The sequence below is a fragment of the Schistocerca gregaria genome, chromosome 1, assembly GCF_023897955.1.
Source record: "Schistocerca gregaria isolate iqSchGreg1 chromosome 1, iqSchGreg1.2, whole genome shotgun sequence".
Classification (NCBI taxonomy): Eukaryota; Metazoa; Arthropoda; class Insecta; order Orthoptera; family Acrididae; genus Schistocerca; species Schistocerca gregaria.
The window spans coordinates 356,878,931-356,900,935 of NC_064920.1; the positions used below are offsets into that span (position 1 = coordinate 356,878,931).

Consider the following 22,005-nt stretch of genomic DNA (forward strand, 5'->3'; position numbering starts at 1 on the left):
ATAACGAAAACAAACCCACGCCAGACTTTACAACAGTTATCTTTTCTCGAAAACTACACAAGTAAAAGCGAAACCTTCAATATTAATGTCACAATAGATACTAATATCAATCAAAAGCATTTTGCTTTATGTTCTGTTGGAGTCAGTAGGAGAGAAATGGACTACAAGACATAACTATGAGTGCAATGGAAATGGAAATCCAGGTATGCTGGACATGAAGACTGGCAGATGGATAGCGGATGGAGCAAGGTAGTTTCTTACTGAATTCAAATAAATAAGAAATGATGGAGACAATGACCTAATGGAAGGTCAATAAACAATGTTAGAAAATATGAAGGAACAACACGGATGTGCTTAGCTGAAATGCATAAGAAAGTCAGAAGAGGTGTTTATCCAATAATGGATATCAAATGTATGATGCTGATTTATTCTTATAGTATCTAAGTAAACTTTACGACACAACAGCCAGAGACTGCAGCCATGAGTGTGTGAGTTGCATTTGCGCACACGTGCTTATTTTTGTGTGTGTGTGTGTGTGTGTGTGTGTGTGTGTGTGTGTGTGTGTGTGTTCTTTTTCTATCTCTAATGCAGGTCTTGTTGGCAGAAAGCTCATTTTCTGACAGTCTCTTTGTTGTGCCTATCTGCGACTCAGCATCTTCGCTATATGGTGAGTAGTAACTATCCTTTTCATAATATCATTACTGGTTATGTTTTGATTGTTCAAATGAGAACCTTAATTGTAATAACTGTTAACACACTGAAGTAATTCAGGTACATTATCACCCTCAGTAAGCTGTAATGCATCTATGCTTCGAATGTGCACTCACTTTTTGGAAGAGTCTTCTCCATTGTGTTTTCCCTCTCTTCATAGGAGAAGGAATGCTTTCCTCAAGAATCTTTCAATGGCATGAAAATTCAGTGGAATTAAGGTGTATCAAAAGGACCAGATGTGGAAGGCACAGTTAATATCTTTAGTGGTCTGTCCTGAAGTTGTACAGTCAATTGCTGTACCACAAATCACAGAACTTTTGTGGAATTGCAGAACATCTTGGAGAATGTAATATATTTAACTGACACCTACACACTCATATTCATTGTTTATTTCCTTCAAAGCAACACCTGCTCACATATCTTTGACAATACGTTTCTGTGGCCTGGTCATAGCCCAAGCAAAATGGATGATGTTTTTAAACTTCCTAAATCTGTTGCAGGGATAAGTTGCGTTTTTTTTTTTTTCTTATCCTTGGAACATGTTCTATCTACTGCAGGATCCATTTAAGATAAACAGTTACCCATCTGTGATACGGTTATCACTTTTATTTCTGTTTTGTGCCTGGATATTCTTCTTGTTGCCAGAGACATTAGTTATTATAAGGGAGGAAAGTTGTGTGTACTGTCTGTCTGTGGATGGTAATATAATAGTTCTTATATAGTCATATTTGAAATGTTTGTACTTTGTGCTTCTGAGGCAGAGATCAAAAGCTAACCTGTCGTATCTCTACAGACTATGGAAAACTGCTTAAAAACTCCAGCCAAGCCAACTTAAGTACCAGTAAATGGTCATTAACCCAATGTATAGACTTGATCCAAGTTTGCCTGCTTCCATGTCTTAGGAGCTTCTACACTATGTAACAATAATAATAATAATAATAATAATAATAATAATAATAATAATAAAATGTACTGCAGAGTCGTTTACTGCTGCTGTTAATCTTCACCTATGGAGTGGCCACCTTTGTTTAGTATTCCTGATTTATGTTGCGATCTGCTACCTAGTATTCAAACTGAAAGCACCACTGTTAGCAACTGTCAAGTCTCTCTATCTGTTGATTTATTATTTATCTTATTGTCATTAAACTATGTACGGGGTGATCAAAAAGTCAGTATAAATTTGAAACCTGAATAAATCATGGAATAATATAGATCGAAAGGTACAAATTGACACACATTCTTGGAATGACATGGGGTTTTATTAGAACCAAAAAATACAAATGTTCAAAAAATGTCCAACAGATGGTGCTTCATCTGACAATATAGCAATAATTAGCATAACAAATTAAGACAAAGCAAAGATGATGTTCTTTACAGGAAATGCTCAATATGTCCACCATCATTTCTCAACAACAGCTGCAGACGACGAATAATGTTGAGAACAGCACTGTAAAGCATGTCTGGAGTTATGATGAGGCATTGGCGTTGCATGTTGTCTTTCAGCATCCCTAGAGATGTCAGTTGATCACGATACACTTGCGACTTCAGGTAACCCCAAAGCCAATAATCGCACGGACTGAGGTCTGGGGACCTGGGCGGCTGAGCACACGATCATCACCAAAAGATGCGCGCAAGAGATCTTTCACGCGTCTAGCAATACTTTTTTTTTTTTTTTGTTCTTATAAAACTCCATGTCATTCCAAGCATGTGTGTTAATTTTTACCTCTCTATCTACATTATTCCGTGGTTTATTAAGGTTTCAAATTTACACTGACTTTTTGATCACCCGGTATTTTGTCAAAGAAAATACTTTGTTGTATGAAAGCACGTTAATTTCTCAAGGAGTATTATTCCTTAAAGTATCCACTGAGATTTGCAAATGCAATAACCAATATCAAGTTGTTTTGTGGGAAAGGTAATTTATTTGTGAGTTTCTGTGGAGTTTCGGTTTCGTACTTGATGTTTACACACAGTTTTATAAAAATTTTTACCAAAGTTCTGGTTGAAAATTACAAATTATTTAGGAATAAAGGAGACAACTTGCTAAAAGGCAGAAGCACTGCATCATCAATAGGCACACAAACAATAGGTGCAGAGCTTGGCTAGCTTTAGGAATGCACTTCCTCTTTCTAGCTGTAGCAAAAACGTGCACCACACACACACACACACACACACACACACACACACACACACACACACACTCACTCACTCACATGCATGTGCCTGGCTCCCTACCTTGTGCTCAGTTGACTGCCAACTCTTTACTGGCCCACAGTGAGTCTTCTGGGGTGAAGTGGGGTGGGGTCCTCAGGTGGAGAGAGGCAGGGATGTAGTTGGGAAGAAGTGGCTCATGGGAGATTGGGGAGCCATCTGTGGGCTAGCTATGGGTGCAGGTAGAGGGGGCAGATGGTAGACAGTTGGGCACGCAGATTCGTACACTAAGGCATGAGATAACAGCACACAGCTGATGTGGGACACACATTGGTCAGGGGTACTGAGGCAAGGGATGATGTGTGTGTGTGTGTGTGTGTGTGTGTGTGTGTGTGTGTGTGCAAAGGAGCAAAGGAGATGCTGCAAGGATAGTACCATCTGTGCAGCTCAGAAAACAGGTGATGGTGGAGAGGACCCAGATGGCACAGGTTGTGAAGCAGCCATTGAATACTTCTTTGTCATGAACCCCTCCAACCAAAACCAATCCAATCCCAACATCGAACCCTGTCTGGTCCAATTCATACCACCATCTAACCATGACCCTCCCATACTCCCACCCAACCATCTCCTGGTCACCTTCCACAAATTCCTAACTTCCAGACTGATCTTCTCATCCTTCCCCAGGCCCCCCTAAGAAGTAAGGACTGCCCTACATAACCAGAAAATGGATCCTGATCTCATCATCCTCCCAGCAGACAAAGGTTCCACCACTGTTGTTATGAACCAGAGTGACTGCCTGGCAGAGGCCAGTTGCCTGATACTACCACCTACAAGCTCTACCAGGGTTACCCTATCCCAGAAGTCCAACATAACCTCCAATCCCTTCTGAAATCCTTAGGCCCTCACCAGAATCTCTCCCCGCCCTATTGTGGATGGTTACAGTGCCCCTACCAAAAGAATCTTGCCCTTTTTGATCAACATCTCCAACCAATTGGACAAAATCTAGTCACCTGCAATAAAGATGCCAACCATTTCCTGCACTGACTCTCCACCATCCCCACACCATTACTCGTCACTGCTGATGCAACCTTCCCATATAACAACATCCCTCATGCCCATGGCCTTGCAGGGATTGAACACTACCTCCACCAACACCCTTCAGATTCCCAAACACGTCACTTCATTCCTCGTACACCTATCTAACTACATTCTAACCCCTAACTGTTTCACCTTTAAAGGGAAAGTATACAAACAAATATGTGGCACAGTCGTGGCCACCGCATGGCTCCCTGCTATGCAAACCTCATCATAGGCCACCTAGAGGAAACATTCCTAGACTCCCAAAAGCCCAAACCCCTGGTCTGGTTCAAGTTTATTGATAACTTCTTTATAATCTGTATCCAAAGCCAGGACTTCTTATCCTCATTACTCCACAATGTCAACATCTTCTTTCCCATCCACTTCACCTGGCCCTCCTCCACCAACTGGCCCACCTTCCTTGTTATCAATCTCCTCTCAGATGACTCCATCCACACATCACTCCATCCCACATCAGACCCACCAATCACCAACAGTACCTGCACTTTGACAGCTGCCACCCCTTCCTCACCAAAAAATCTCTGCCATCAGCCTGACAACCCATGGTAGAGGTTTCTGCAGTGATGACAACTCTCTCATCCAGTATGTGCTGAAGGCCTCGCAAAGGCCTTGACAGACAGGCAGTACCCTCCAGACCTAGTTCACAAACAGGTTTCCTGGGCCATATCCTCACACATACCTGATCATCACATCCATCCCAGGAACCAATTGCAAAGGAATTCCCCACCTTGACACCCAATACCATTCTGGACTCAAATGATTTAACCACGTCCTTTGTCAGGGCTTTGTCTATCTATCGTCAAGCCCTGAAACGAGGGAAATCCTACCCTAGACACTTCCAACCCCTCCCACAGTGGTGATTTGCCAACCACCCAACCTCCACATCCTAGTCCATCCCTATGCCAATCTCCTGCTACAGGTGTCATATCTCTGTGGAAGACCCAGATGCAAGACCTGCCCAATCCACCAACCCAGCACCACCTACTCCAGTCCCGTCAGAGGCTTATCATGGCCAATCAGAGTCAGAGCCACCTGTGAAAGCAGCCATGCTCTACTGCAAACACTGCACAGCATTTTACATTGGTATGACAACCAGCCAGCAGTTACCTAGAATGAGTGGCCAGTTCCAAACTGTTGCCAGAAACAAGGTGGACGACCCAGTGGAACAACATGTAGCATAGCACAAGATGCAAAATTTCAATGGCTGCTTCACTACCTGTGTGACCTGGATCCTCCCCACCACCACCAGCTTTTCTGAGCTACGCAGATGGGAGCAATCCTTACTGCACATCCTCCCTGCACCCTAGCTAGCCCAAAGATGGCTCCCCACTCTCCCATGAGCCACTAGACACTGCCCCAACCCCTACTCCGCCTCCCCCCCCTCTCTCTCTCTCCCCCCCTCCCTCCCTCCCTCCCTCCCTCCATTCTTCACCCCACCCCAAACCCTCACCTCATCCCAGTCTACCCACTGTGGGCCAGTAAAGAGCTGGCAGTCAACTGAGCACAATATAGGGAGACAGGCATGTGCATGTGAATGACTGTGTGTTGTGTGCATGTTTTTTCTACAGCTAGAAAAAGTAAGTACATTCCAAAAGCTAGCCAAGCTCCATACCTTTAGTTTGTGTGCCTATCGTTGATGCAGTGCTTCTGCCTTTCGATGAGTTGTAATTGTGACAAAAGAATAATCAAACATCCCTGCAAGTCACTGGGAAGATACAAAGTGTCAATGAATATTATTTTACGTGTTATGTAGTGGTTACATTCATCACATTTCACCAGATACTTGGTTGTAAATGTTTTAATGTGGTCTTGTACTGGCACAAGAGTGACAGGCACCTGTGTGATTTACTGCCATTGACATCACCATATTCTCACTGCTCTGCTCAGAATAAATACATTCTCTTTCTTGCTGTTTTACCCAGCAAAATATCCTGAATGATAATAAGGGTGGGAAGTATGCATAACATATTAGAATTTTTGTCTGCATGTCAAAACACAAACAAGGTGAACTGAGTTTCTGATTAGATCAGTCCCTAAAAGTGAAAATACCAGCAATGAACAAGGCATTTGTAGATGCAGATGCAGAAGGAAAAATGAAACCACCACATTAAATACACAGAAGTTTCTTCACAAAATTTCTATATAGTACAAAATTCTCATAAAAACCATGAAATTAACAAAAGAAATCACAGACAGAAACTAAATCCATATTTGGATCTCTGTTTGGAGACATCTCAGGTGTTACTTATCAGGACAATGAAAAACAGGGGTCAGTGAAATGAAATGGAAAAAGATTTCTATTAAGGTAATTATAAGCTAATAACAAGAAGAAGAACAACAACATTAGTGACTGATGCAACATGTTGCCACTTTAAAAACATGGGATATGAAATGGAGAGAGTTGTGATGAACAACATGATGTCCAAATTATTTTTCCAAGGGCTGAAACAAAGCCCACATGAAACACCACTCAACAGTTATATATGCTCATGTCAAAAGCTGATGATTCAGCACAAAGAAAATATGATAGACCTAGACAACTGGAATGTTATAGTAGAAGAGAAAAATAATGGCTGTATTACTGGAGAATTTGTGATTTGGGGACAAAGAAAAAGGCAAAAGAAGCTTTCACAGTCATGTTATGTATTTGAGCTGATTATAACAAGGACCTTCTTTGAAAATCACAAAGGAAGAAATTATACCTGGGAAATATCAGCTGAACTATATCATAATATTCCATTTACAAACATTAGTCAACTGTACAGTGTATGCAAATGTAAATGTAAATTCAGGTCAAAACCTTGTAGTGAGAAAACAGTAGGCTGAAATTCAAAATAATAAAGAAAAAAATGAAACAAAATATCTGTAAACATCAAGATGGCATATGACTCCACATATAGAGAAACACTCTTCAACACTCTGGAAGAAATGAAGGTGGACAAGACGAGAACGCTAATCCAGGACACATTAACAAATACACCTTTCAAAGTGAAGTTCGTAGGAGAGATATTGGAACAATTCAAAATCAAGACAGGAGATGACATGTCACCCATTCTTTTTAACTCAGTTTTGGAGAAAATAATCAAGACATGTGACAAAGAAGTAAACGGGTAAAGATGCGGAGACCCAAGGATAGAACTGTCAACATAAAATGTCTGATCTTTGCTGATGATGTAGCCATCGCAACAAGTAACAGAAAAGAATCTCTAGAGACGCTAAATGAAATCTCAGCCAAACCAGGACTACAAATCTGTTTCAAAAAGCTGGGATAGATTATACAGAAAAATGGACTGAACTTGACATTCAATGAAGAAAGGATCACAATACTACAAAAAACATACAGACTTGCATGTAACCTCTGCAACAAAAGAAATTCTCCGTCAATGTCAAATTTAGACACTATAGTACAGTAGTCTTATTTCAGAAGCAACAGTAATCAAGAGAAGAATGAAAATCAAGGAAATGGAAAAACAAAAGGCGAAAACATTGAGAAAGATCTATGAGCTGGTTCCAAAATAGGATATCTGGATAAAAAGACCAACAAAAGAACTGTATGAATGTGCAGACATGATTACAATCATTATCAGGAAGTAAGGACCAAGTTCTGCAAACAAACATATGATGAATGAAAATAGACTTGACCAAGAAGATTTTTAACATTATGATCACTAATACAGTGAAAAACCACCTGGATAAAAGAAACCAAGGAAGACCTTAAGAAACTAACATCTCCACAGAAGATATGACAGACAGGACAAAATAGAGAGAAAATCAGAAAACAGAAATTTCAGCAAACACCAAAAGAGAAGAAAATAGGAAAAACTTGGACAGAAGGGAGAAAGAAGAAACAGTGAATATATGAGAAGCTTTTGGGGAAGGAAAAAGAAAGAGACAGAAAAATATGCAACAAAAATTGATTGCGTTTTAGTGGGTTCCTTAATAATAATAAAGAAAAGAAAAAAATAGCATAAAAAGATGATGAATTTGAGGGTCACCTCTTCAAGTCTTTACAAACAACTACTATAGAGATGTGAGACTACTAATGTTCTAAAATTTGTTATTGTTCGAACAATGGCTGCTCAGAATTTGATTGAGGACTTAGTTTATAATGAGAGTTCAATGAAGACAGTTTAGTGAAAAAACATAATTTTCCCATGAAGGTTTTCATTAGATGATTTTTTACAATTTTTGTAAAGGTCTAACTCAGCAACAATGCTCTGAATTGTTTTGCTAAAGTTTTGGTAATCAGCCCGCGTCAGAGAGGTGTCTGAAATTGGTTTGCAAAATTTTGTCATACAGTGGTGAATTTCATGAACGTTGATCAAATTCAAATGTTATTTCAAAAATCATTGATGCTGTGTTTGACATGTTTGAATGATCAGCATGTGATTTACAATGAGTTAGAGGCTTCCTTAATCATACCAAAGGGTGCAGTATGTTTGATATTTGCAAAACATTTAGCTGTGAGAAAATATCTATTCTTAATGGGTTCTGAATAATTTGGGTATAGCTTCAAAATACTTCACAATATTGAACTAAGATACTATACTTTTTTATTCCATTTTCATCTGCTGCTCCTGAAATGTGAATATAGGCTTTACTTCCAACTATTTTAAGGTGTTGAATATGAAACCTCTTGTCTAAGTTTGTTTCATACTTTTGAGTGCTTTAGCTGGAGAGCAGTTGTGATTAGATAGACTGTAGCAGATGCTGTTTCTGCCCAAAATTTACTTAGACAATTTGTTTCAAAGGGCAAACCTGTTACTTTTTCCAACATCATATGATTATAAAGTTCAGTTACTTCACATTCCATCCATAAAGCTTTACTTCTTCCAGTAACTCATCTTCTATCTTCCTACCAAAACAGAAGTTCTCCTGTATGACTTGCGGGACTAGAAGTATTGGAATAAAGAATATTGTGAAGACATGGCTTTGCCACAGCCTGGGCTATTGTTTCCAGAATGAATTTTCACTCTGTGGAATGGTGTATGCTGATATGAAACATTCTGGCAGATTAAAACTGAGTTTTGGACCTTTGCCTTTCATGGGCAAATGCTCTACCAACATGGAACGGAGCTATCCGAACGCGATTCATGATTGGCCCTCTGAGCTCTATATCTACTATCACTCTATATTTGTTGGAAAAACTTACAATTGTGCATCATGTGAAAAACTTGAAGGTAAGACATCCAAAGCTTTGAATATGTTGCAATGTGTGAATAGAAAGAGCTTGAGAACAGACAGATCACAGTTATTTACTATCCACCTCCATAGCCAAATGCTCAGCACAGCAGAATGCCATGTGAGGGGCCTGGTTCAATTCCTGTCTGGGTCAGAGATTTTCTACACTCAGGGACTGGGTGTTGTATTATCTTCATCATCATATGATCCTCATCAACACAGAAGTCACGGAAGTGGCATCAACTAAAAAGACTTGCCCAGGTGACCAGTCTACCCATGGGAGGCCCTATCAATACAACATTTCATGGTGATTTACTAAGTGTTCTATTTGATGCCATTTGGAATATCGTTGCTTTAGATACGGGTAGTCATGACTGTTTGCATCCAGAGACAAAAATGTAAACTGTGATGTTACCAGAAGGCAAAGAATGTAATAGGATTCCATAATAATTTGGATCCATTCAGACTAATGAACATCTACAGGTATTAGTTAATCACTTATTATTCACAATTAGGTGCCCAGGTCATGCACTATGGCATCCGACTTCTTTCCAAAGTAACGCAAGTAGCACAAATCCTACAAAAGCACAGAAAAGAACACAAGTAAATACACAAAATATTGTGTCTTCCAACTAGGTACTGTTGATAATAGTGTCTGGTTCTTGAAAATCATGATCTCTCTCTCTCTCTCTCTCTCTCTCTCTCTCTCTCTCTCTCTCACACACACACACACACACACACACACACACACACACACACACACACACACACACAAAAGAAATGCCCTGAAATATAAAAAAAAGATGAAATACACTGAGTCTGAGTCACACAGAACAAAGAAAAATTTAAAGGTAAAAAAATAAAAAATGAAACAACTAATATATTGTTCACTTTTTTATCACTACACCTGGTAAAGGGCATAGCTTGCATTGTGTGAATAGTGATCACGCGCAGCATTGCATTTTGCCTTCAAAGATGGACAGTTTTGAGCATAAGGATGGCAGGTAGTCTACACTCTGCAAAGAAAATTGCTTGCAGATGGATCTTTTGAAAACCTCTTGTGGTGTGTGAATAGTCACTTGCAGCATTCCATCATGCCTTCAAAGATGTTCAGCTTCCAGTACAAGGAGGGCAGGTTGTCATCTCTTACTATGACTGTGCACATGATGTAGGTAGCCAGATGACCAGTGTTGTGTAAGACCTGGAATCCTTGCTGCTGTATTTTTCATCTTGTGAGCAATTGCAGTCTGGCTGCACAAAGATCTGGCTGAGGGATACTTGTGATTGTGGTTCCTCTCAGGAAATGACTTGGGGTGAAGACTTGGGGATCAGTAGGACTGCAACATAGTGGCATGAGAGTTCAAGCAAGTCTCAATTTGGCCTGTCAGAGTTGTCAGCACATCGAATGTTGCACACACTGTTCCCATCATTTGCCACAAGTTGTGTTTGGAGGGTGCCACTCCTGCTTCCCATATTCACCAAAATGTGGTGATGCTGGAGGAATGAAGTGAGAACTGATGCCTTCTTTGCCTTGAATTGTTCTGTTAATGTGACAGAGGATTTTAGCTGTTTCTTCTGGCATCTCGTCAAATACAGAAACATTGGAGGTATCTGACAGAGGCTATGAAATGATGTCTCAAGCAAGGCTGGCACCTCCTACCACAGGCTGTTTTCTTCTAGGTGTGCAGGTGACACTTGTCATGATGTTATATGAGCTGGATTCTCCATTACAAGTACAGCGTTCCATACCACAGCTGATGAAATGTTCTGTACCTCTGACACACTGTTCCTCATAAACATCTTCATATTACCTCATGAACTCAGCAGCTTTCCATAAACTTAGGTTGTCTTGATTGTCTCTGTTCAGTCTAAAAAAACCAATTGATGCATTGTGGAAAAATTCCCTAACTGACTTGGTTCTTCACGAGTTGGAATTGGACTACAAATTTGCCTTTGTAATCTTCAGTCATGTATTCCACAATGTGTGTTTCTTACTTTTTCTCTTCTTTCATAATTACAACTTCATTTAATTCTCCTGTCTTCCAGAATTGAATGTGTTTGAATGTCAGTGCTAGATTTTACACCACCTGATGTGAGGGACCACTGTGATGAACTGGTGGACTGTACCTTTGATAATGGCCTGATAGGACCCAACCTAGTCATGTTCCCTGAAGTGTGAGATGATCAGTTCCTATGGAGATGGTTCATGGCCTTCGAATGTACGGACAAAATTCTGCACCTCACAATACATCAATTATGCCAGTGAATCAAACCTCTGGATCAGTGAGTTGTATATTTCGCAGGTTCATGTGCTGGCATCATTTATTTGTTCTAGCAAAATGTCAGTTACCTCCAGCAAAATTAAATATTTGGCAGGAAAAAGTTGCTTATGGAGGAGCCCACTTGTACAGAGAGTGATGTTATGTTTCAGAGAGGGTTGCACCTATTCCTTGAATCAGTGCTTGACTGTGCCACCTTTGACTTCTGAGGCATTGTGCACCTGTTTCTGATTTGGAGCATGACTGCATCCCAGAGTCTAATAGAATATGAAACGTCTGCCATCTTGCAACTTATTCTCATTGTCACAAGGAATATTTGTTTGCCTGGGCTGATCTTCAGTGAACAATAACTCAATGTACTTGACTGATGTTTGTCATTTTGCTCATGTTGCACGCCACTTGGAGAATCCTCCCTTCTTCCATCTTGTGTGTGCTGCAATTCTGCATGCAGTAATGTGTTGTGTTGTTTTCTACAAGTATGACAATTAATGGGTTTGCAGTTAGAAACCCTGTGATCACTCCTCAGTCAATTGTAACATACACCATTGTGCACCACAGGCAGCTTTGCATTCGCTACATGCTGTTTGTCTGCATTTGTTGCACTCATGCAATGCAAAAAGCTGGTTACACATAACACATGCAGCACTAAAAGTGACATAAATTTGTCTTGAAGACTCAAACTGCCGGCCATTGGAGGCACTCCATTCTTTATTACTAGATACAATGTGACATTATGGTACTGTAGTCTTGATGATTTCTAATGATTTGCCCTTGTTTTTGAGTAAAACACACATTTCTTTGAATGCCAGAAACCTGTTTGAACTCAGGTGCCTTCAAATCATGTTCTTGTAGATGGTTCAACCCTTTCTAGAAGAAACTGTGATATAATGATATCTTGCAGAGAGACATCTAGCTGTAATGCCATAAATGCATACATGTTTCTAGAATCCTTGTTCAGCACTGCAGGAAGCTCACTTGCACGTGGTAGCATTAACATTCTCTTCAAATGTGCCAATGCAGTCAGTCAAGGATTGTTATATCTGTTACAGACCAAACCGAAACCTACCTTAAGGTTGGTGTTAGTGACTGGAAGATGAATTGTTAGGTGAACTAAGCAAATATGTTACTTAGCAACGTCCTCTAACTCCTCATTATTTATGATGAGACTCACAAACGTATTGTAAAACTGCCTGAACTGCATTACATCATTGTTAAATGATGGCAGTTTTGTGGTGGGCAGCTTGAAACTACATTTTGATGCACTTGATGCTGATCCAGCATCTGATGAAACCGTCAGCTGCATTGGCACGATTCATCTGGATTGCTCCTATCTTTTTCGAAACCTCGAAAACCATATTTTCAAAGATATTTCTATCATCAGCATGTTCTTCTACATCTTCAAACAATTAAACCTGTGACTGCACATCCTCATACTTCTCCATGATCTTTGACAATTCTATCATGACAATACTATCCAAAGTGTCCATTTTGCCTGTTATGTCGAATTTGTTTGCAAACTTTAACAACTATGTGAGGCTTGCTTTCACAGCCAAGTGTGTAGTAATCAGTTTCTTTTTTAAAACTCCATCCAGCTTGAAAAGTTAGAGGTGGCAAGTAACAGCAGAAGCAGCAGTTACAATAAGTGGGAATTCAGGTAGTGGAATGGCCAGACCAGTGATATGTTGATGCTGCTGGCTGTGTCTCCAACTGCTTTGCTGAAACTTGCCATTGCCATTTCACCAATGGATGGCTGCCTCTGCACATTACTTCATTGAACCCACCTCAGTCCAGCCTGGAAGGACCAAAATGTTAAGTGTGATATTACAAGAGGACACAGAATTTAAAAGGACAAAATAATGCTTTGGATGCATTTAGATTGTTATGAATGTCAACAGGTGTTTGTTAATGACTTATTATTTACAGTTAAGTTAACATCAACAAATGAAAATATACATATTCAGCATTTAGCATACAAGGTGCACAGGTCACGAGCTATGACAACCGACCGACCGACCGACCGACCGAGTCTCCATTCACCACTGTCCTCTCCCTCACCGTGGTCGATAGTACTGTTAGGCACCCTTGGAGGGCTGGTCAGTGACTCAGTCTATTGTGGCGACCAAATGATTAACCTAATGCCTTATAAGGTGGCCTCTGTGCATAATTTGGGCTCTCAAAGGCTTCAGTTTATTTTAGATGTAATAAACTGTAGCCCTACACTGCAGAATTGTTCTGTCAGTGCTAAGCTGCTATTTATTGATTCTTTAAAATTATACAGAATGACATCACAAGAACACACTGAATACTCTGATAGTGAGCAGCAGTGTACAAGTCCATGTAACAACATTGAAGTAACATCTAAAATCCAGTCAACAGAAAAGACAAGTAAGCACCACAAATATACAAATAATCCAAAGAGAGTTTGTTTGCAGAATCAAGGCAGCACTGATGTGGCAACCAAACAAGTTAAATGTTAGTTTTGGTGCTGATTATTTATCCATACTTGGTTGTCAGTGGATATTCCAAGGAGATGGAGCATGGAATTACATGTGGCTGCCTTTCATTGCACTTACCTCTGGTGAGTTATCACTCCTAGTTGTATCAACATCTTTGGAAACTGAATATTTATACTACTTGCTTTAAAACACCCTCCTCCAGTTCAACGCATAGGGACAAAAAATGACCCTTCCAGTGTTGTCTGAGTTAGCAAGAGGGTGGAGTCTGGCAGGACAGCACTGGTGGCATTAATTGCATCCTCAGTTTTAATTACATGGTCATGGGTGGCAACAATCTGGTCTTATATGTGACACTTGCCCTGTATTGCCAAATCTTGGAAGAGATTAGAGGATGGAGGGCAGTACGAAACAGTCATCTGGTTGGCGATTAACAGTGACAATGTTCAAAGACCAAGCAGGACCCAGGGTGGTGGTTCTTGATCCAGTTTTTGTGAAAGAAGCTCTAGTTGAACTGATGGAGGCAGAGATAGTGGCATCAATGGACATCATCTCAGGTAGCCACACCAGGTGGCCATTAATGAACTCCATCATGGCAAGAGCCCATGGGACCACTATCCTGAAACTACATACATATAGGAGTCGATCTAATCGGAAACAGGTGATGTGAATGGAGTAGTATGTGTTTGGGTCTGAGAGCAGCAGACAGAGGAGTTCTGGGTTGCCACCCATACAACACCTTGGTCAATCTCCTTCTGTTAACTGGTTTGATATGATACACGCTGAGGAGAAAGGTCTGAGTGGCATCTGAGGGTGCCCCCCTACCACCCTGCCATCAACCTCCATTGCCTGACCTATTGCTGTTTGAATGTCTGGACCATTTTCTCGGCTTCCACATTGCTCTGAGAACTTCTGACACCAGCCATTGTTCTGCCTCTGATGCCATTCAGGTGATGTTTCTATCAGTTATTTTCTATTGATCATGTATATGCTGGAAAAGTTAGAAATCTGTATATTGTGAACATTAGTGTTAGCCAGTATTTAGATTCCTGAGTCAAAATACTCTGATAAATTATACAATAAAAGGCTAATAAGGTACCCTTTTACTTGATTTTCAATGTTAGGAGATTCCCAGTTGCCTGCATGATGTCCATTGGAACCTGTTAAAGACCTTGCACCAGAATATAAAACTATTCTGAATGCAATACAGGGTTCCATAACCTAGATGAAAATTATTTTTATTTCGTAGTTGATCCTAAATTCAATCTTTATTATTAACAACAAATACCTTTGTGAACTAAATACAATGCCATAAGAGTGTAACAGTCTCAAGGCCTTGGAAGAGGCTTCTACAAGATGTCCTTTTAGTACTTTCTCATAAAATTCTTACTGCATATATTTGTAGAACAAATACTTCTTCACCATAGCAGTTTTGACCCAGATGATTATGCAGTGGGACAGTACTGAGTGAAAGTATGCTACCAGTTCCATCTGCAGGTCAACACAAAGAAAAGAGATTTCTAAAAGAGACTGAACTAAGCTTTTCAATTAACTTCTCGGTTTTTTATCCATCTGGATACCTAGGAATTCCAAACATGATGTTTCATTTAGTCCTTGTCCATTAATCTCTAGTTCTGGTACCTGAAGGTGAATTTTATTTGTTTGAAATTACATAATATAAGCTTCCGTATGATTAAGTGTTAAGCTGTGTGCTGCAAACCAATGATAAACCTGTAGTTCCTCGCTATGGCAGTGGGAAAAGAACATAATCTGTACACGTACAGTTGGTGTGAATAGTGATTTATTACCATGTATAACAGCTTACATAAATGTGACTGTCACAGTCAATGTCAGAGAACAGAAGACGCTGCTGCCTGGACCCATAAAGTTATTTTTGCCTAATGGCAGCGGTGTTATTAGTCAAGTTCCCACAAACCTACTCCATTTTTCTGCTTATGTCTACCATGGATGTGTTAATGTCCTTTATCAGCAAATTTGTATCACTGGCAAATATCAAAGTTTTTGAATAATCCTTCAGTGTCCTTTGGGAGACCCATTACTTATGTTGTTAAACATAGAAGGGGAATGCAATTAATAGTATAACTTTCTAGTTTCCATTGTGGAATTTTTCGATCTATGTAATTAAAGACCTTGGTAAAATCACTGAAAATGCCAGCAGGCTAATTTTTTCTTGCTTCATTGCCTGTTTTTTTATGGCCAGCAGTTCTATCCTATATTTATTAATTTTCTCTATAGAATTTTCCTTTGATACAGTTCAACACCTTGTTAATAAATATTTTTCAATGAAAGATATTTATTGCAAACAATATGATAACAACCATTACATTGGAGAATGAGGTCAGGTTAAGTTGCATTTGTTACACAGGTTTAAAGGCAACAAAAATTTCACTGTGAAATAAATTACCACAGCCATTATCTGAACCTATGAAAAAAAAAATTGTAACTGCTCCTTGTTTGCCAATAATTAATGTTTTTGCTGTTTCCTTCAATAAGTGCTCTGCTACAGTATCAATTCCACATTACAATTATTCTTTGTAAATATGATTATTGCAATAAAACATCTAAAGATTAAAGTGATTGTCAATAAGAAGAGAATTATCTAGAATTTTTAAGATTTAATTTTGCATCAGCTGCACAGATAAAAATACATTCTAATTATATCCAAAAGAGTTGGTTAACATCATTTACTTCTTTCTTTTTCTATTTGACTATGATATAAAAAGCAAAGAAATATGGTTGCTGTTGTTCTGTAATCTGAAGACAGAGACTCAGACTCCATGTGATGTGACTGCATATATAATTTTAATATGAAATGTGCCAAAAAATTATTTTGAATATATAAATAATTAATTTTTAAGTGTAAAAGAAATGCCTTCATTGTTTCAACTTGGTTATTTTAATTACCAGAAACTGTTAGGACATACTTTGTCCAAAAAACTTGCAAACATTAATAAGAAGGTTAAAGCCACAGATCAGGAGCTAAAAAGGTATACTTTTCCAAAGGAGAAAAATTAATACTATTAGCCTGCACAACAATGTTATGGGACATATTAACAATATTTTGGTTTTAGAGATAATGTTTTTTGGCATAACACATGAAATAAACTGAAACACCAATTTCTATACTGAATCCACCTGGATAGCACATGCTTCTGTAACCTGGGTAGGTGAACCAGCCCCAGATTGATCTGTCTTGGGGATTAACAATTGAGGTTGTGGACCTAGCCGACCAGGATGTGGACTGTAAGTGGTTTCCCACAGCCAACTACATAAACAGCATGCTGGTATTCATGTCTCACATCAGACACACAGTACAGAAACACTCAGAAAACAGTATCAGACTTGAACATGAGATCTGCACTAGACATAAACAGATGGATTACACAGATTCCGTCCCTAAGGGAGTGGTGGTATTAGAAAGGGCATCCAGCCATCAAACGCCACTAACATTCTCAAAAATGATGTATAATAATGCTGACCCCATAGATAAATGAAACAAGGGAAAGGGAAAAGAAAGAAAGAATTAATTTTGATATTATCGTAAAATATTTACCATTAATTCTTTTGTTTTAATTTTTCATTTTTTTTTACTTTCACCCATACTTCTTTTGATATGAAATCACAAAATAAAAATCATTGAGTATTCAAAAGCAGCTTTAGGTTTTTTGTGGTTGCACTAAACCAATTAAGGTGGATGTTGGAATGATTTCTCTGAAAATGAATTCTTCCTCTGTCTTTTTTCAATCTGAGTTTATCCTGTACCTCCAATTACTTTATCACTGATGAGATGCTAAATCCAACTCTTTCTTATGTATGTAAAAGTATTTTTTTAATCACCAAGCATAATATTATTCTTTTTTTTTGCAGAAGAAGAACACCAGGAAGTTGTACAACCAGCACAACAAGAACAACATGGTCCCCCTGTGGCTCCTGAGGCACTGAGCAAAACTTCCACAATCACTCCAACAGCAGCTGTGACTAGTGCTCAAGCACCATCAGCTCAGTTTTCACTAAGTGCAGAAATGGCTGCTGGCTCTCCCCTTGGTGCCACTGTTCCTGCAGTTCCAGGATCACCAACTCCTGCTATTCCTACAGTGCCTTCTGTAGCAGAAGCTACCCCCCCTCCAGCAGCACCTGTTCTTCAGGCAGTGATAGCCCCTGACAATAAAGATCTTTCCACAAAGGAACCTTTGACAACACCACCAGCAAAATCACCTTCTGTGGCAATGGCCCCCCAACCTGATCTTGCACCAGTGCAGCAGGTCGAGGAATTGTCCCTTCTTACACCAACATCTCCTACAGCTTCGACTGCAGAACCAGTGGGCCCAGAACTCCTTCCTTCAGAGACAAAGCAAACTACATTGCCAACTCCAGCACAGCCATTGGCAGAAAAGCCACCAGCTGAAGTAAGTGCCACACAAGAAAGCCAGTTTGTTCCTGCAACAGTAGAGCCCACTGTGCATCCTACAGAACTTCAGCCAACTATCACTCAGCCACAAACTGCTCCACCACCTGTTCCACCTCCAACAGGTCCCCCAGTTGCCCCTCTTCCAGCATCTGTGAGTGGTGCACCACCTCAAGATAAAATACTTTCTTCTACACCACCTGGAGCTTCACCCATGCCAACAGCTCCAGCTCCAACTCCACCAGAGCAAGTCATGACCAAGCAACCTCCAATGCCAGCGGTTGAAGCAACCCCTGCAGTTGCAATGCCACCTCTGACTCCACCTGTTCCTACAGCTCCAGCTCCACCACAGCAAGTCATGGCTCAAAAACCTCCAGCACCGTTGCTTGGAGCAGCCCCTACAGCTGGAACACAACCTCCAGCTTCACCTGTTCCGACAGCTCCAACTCCGCTCGAACAAGTTATGACTGAGAAACTTCCAGAACCAGTGGTTGGAGCAGCCCCTACAGCTGGAACACAACCTACAACTTCACCTGTTCCAAAAACTCCAACTCCAACAGAGCAAGTCATAACTCAAAAACCCTCAGCACCAGTGCCTGAAGCAGTCCCTGAAGCAGCAGTCCCTACAGAAGTACCCAAACTTACTGAAAAGTCATCAGTTCCTGCAGTCCCTCAAACGGAGACAACAAAGTCTGCCCCAGCACCAGCTGTCCCAGTAGCTGTAAGTCCACAAACTCCAGTGACACCAACTCCGACACAGCCTTCCCCAGTAACATCACCTCCAGCAGCAGGAGCTGTGCCAACATCAGTTCCTACAGAACCAATTGTAGGTGCACACATTCCATCACCACCAATTCCACCAACCACAACAACGCCCTCTACACCATTACCAATTTCTGCTCCAACTGCAGCAGCAGGAAAACCAGCTGAATTGCCCCCTCTGGCATCTCCTCCACCTTCTCCCATTGATACTCTGACGAGACCAATGTCCACTGCTCTGGTATCTGTGCCAAAAACAAAACAGAAAGCACCACCAAAAACGCCAGAGCCACCAAAACCTCCTATTCCAATGCCAGCTCCAGAATCGCCATCTGCAGTGCAACCCCCATCAGCAGCCCCTGTGGTCTCTCCTGTGACAGAGCAGCAGATTCCAAAACCTGATACTGCTGCTGCTGCTACTACTACTACTACCACTACTACTACTGCCATTAGTGCTACCACTACTCCAGAATTAAAGGGAGCTAAAGCTGAAGAATCACCTGAGAAAAGTGAAAAGAAATCTGGAAAACAGCAGACAACAACGAAACAAGAGAAAGACTCAGGTAATTTAGAAAAGCTACCTACAACTCAGACAGCTCAGACAGCAGAAACAGACAGCAAGACAACTAAGAAAGTGAAAGACACTGAACAAGGCACAGACAGTCAAGCTGCACATGAAAAATCCACTGCCAAAACCACCTCAAAACAGGCAAAGCAGACAAAGCCTAAGGCACCAGACGCCCCTACAAAGTCTGAAACTGCACCTGTTAAAGCTGGTGACGTGACAACGCCAACACCAGCCAAACCAGCTGCTGCACCTGCAACTGAATCTGTATCACCAGAAGCTGAAGCAGCACCCTCAGTCACGAAACCAAAAACTAAGGTTGTTAAAAAGATAGCAAAGGAATCTGCTACAAAAGAAACAACACAGCAGGATTCATCTTCAAAGACTGTTTCACCTCCCTCATCTCCTACTGCAGGCTTGGTTCCACAATCCCCTGATGTGGGTAAGATAGCACCAGCTAAGACATCTGAGAAAGATCAGACAGCTGGAAAGGAAGCAGCTTCTGCTAAGGTGGCAACTCCCAAGCCTCAAGTACCTGCTGAGAAAAGTCCGGCAGTTCCAGTGAAGGAATCAGCTGTAGCAGAAGCAGCTCCACCTGCATCTACAGCTTCCTCAGAGCAGGCATCACCTGCTCCTGTGCCTCCAAAACGAAAAGCAGCAAAGGCTGCAGCTTCTGGTGAAGGTGCTAGCAAGCCACAATCTAAACCTGCAAAACCTACTTCAAAACCTAAAAAGTAACACAATAAGACATTTTCCATTGCTTATTTGCACTCAGGAGTTTTTCCTTTTAAGCTGCATAACATTTGGCTGGAGTTTTTTTTTTTTTAATATTTTATACTGTATCTTTATGAGTCTGCCAGTTTGCTTGTTCGTAATCAAAATAAGATGAACTAATAGGAAATGTAATGCTCAACTTACATGCATTTTGCACAGCTTGATCAAAAATCTTCCATTGTGCATGATTTATTTTGGACAAAACGCTACAGCTTTTTAAAATTTATGCTGTACATATTTTACATTTTCAATTTTTTAAAACTCTAATTAAAAGTTCAACTAGCACCCATTTCAACACAAGATTATGTAACGTAGCAACTTTATCAAACAACATTCAAAATTTGTATACTAATTTTTATGAGTATTAATTGAATATTAATGTAGATTAATTGCATTTTCAGGTCTGTGCATAGCCTTGTAAATTTTCATATGTTTAATGAGTGAACATTGAACTAAACCTTGGAGTTTGAATGTATGTGCCAAACTGAGTGGACCCCAGTGTGTATCTTTTATGCTATTCAGTCCCTTACATTTTCCATTCAGATTTCTTTGTGTATCAGAACATTACATAAAAGGACAAAGTATGTGATGTATAAGAGCCATAAAAGTAAAATAAAAGAACAGACATTAATAATAAAAGAAAAAGCTGTTCATCTTTGAACAGAGAAAACAGGGTTGTAGTTTCAGTTTGTAGTGCTGTCTGCATAATAAATGTTACAAATTCTGCCTTCTTTGTTATTTCCTGGTGTATGAAAATGTGTTTCAATTGTAACAGTATATTGTAATTTAAATGTGAAATTAAAAACTGATGTTCTGTGTTTTCCATCTAAAAAATTATTTTAAACTCACCCCAAGTGTATAATTAGTCTGATCTTAAACACTTTTATTCTCTGCACTGCTGGGGGAAAAAAAAAAAAAACCTATCAGTTACATAGTGTAGTCCAGTTGAATATAACATAAATGAAATGTTGTTCTGATTTAATAATAAATTATTGTCTGTTAGTAAACCAAGTGAAATTCTGGTGGGGGGAACAACAAAATATCAAATACTAAATCAAAGAAGATGTTGTGAGACAGCTGATGATTACACATTAGACATAATATTATACTATTATGCTAGGAAAGGTACAATGCAACTTTTTTTTCAAATCTTTCCTGAGTATAGCAATAACTACTACTGAAGTTTTAGGTAACTGTTATTGTAACGTTATTTTGCTGTGGAATTAAGGTAGTGTATCATTTTATTTGGTTCATACATTCAATTTGAATACTGTATGTTCAGAAAAAATGTCCTGTTATCTTGTAATTGTATGATGATAAGATGCATGATTTACTAAATGATTCTGCCTATAGGATTATTGATTATGACCCTCATGACACGAGGAACACAAAACCTTTGCACTCTTGAGTTCGTCTGCATTACCTCAAGAGACCATCAACAGTTTAAGACCATATGGTTATTTACTTCCAAGATTGCATGGCCTTCTTAAAAATCACAAGAAAGGCCTGCCTTTACAGCCAACAGTAAGCAACACTAGTGCTTGTACATATGATTTTGCCAAGCACATTGCTTCCTTTCTGAGACCATTGGTGGAAAAATGCTCACAT

General features: G+C 39.8%; 1 protein-coding gene across 3 annotated transcripts in view; it reads left to right on the plus strand.

The window, feature by feature from the left end:
• Window positions 1-21,220, plus strand: part of LOC126345672 (calphotin-like) — a 75,383-nt gene extending 54,163 nt beyond the window's left edge. For all 3 annotated transcript variants that reach the window (XM_050002122.1, XM_050002120.1, XM_050002121.1), the window contains one exon: window positions 17,762-21,220. In XM_050002122.1, the coding sequence (XP_049858079.1) occupies window positions 17,762-20,361 (2,600 nt within the window). In that variant the 3' untranslated portion in view covers window positions 20,362-21,220. The remainder of the gene's footprint in view (window positions 1-17,761) is intronic.
• The last annotated feature ends 785 nt before the right edge of the window (window positions 21,221-22,005 follow it).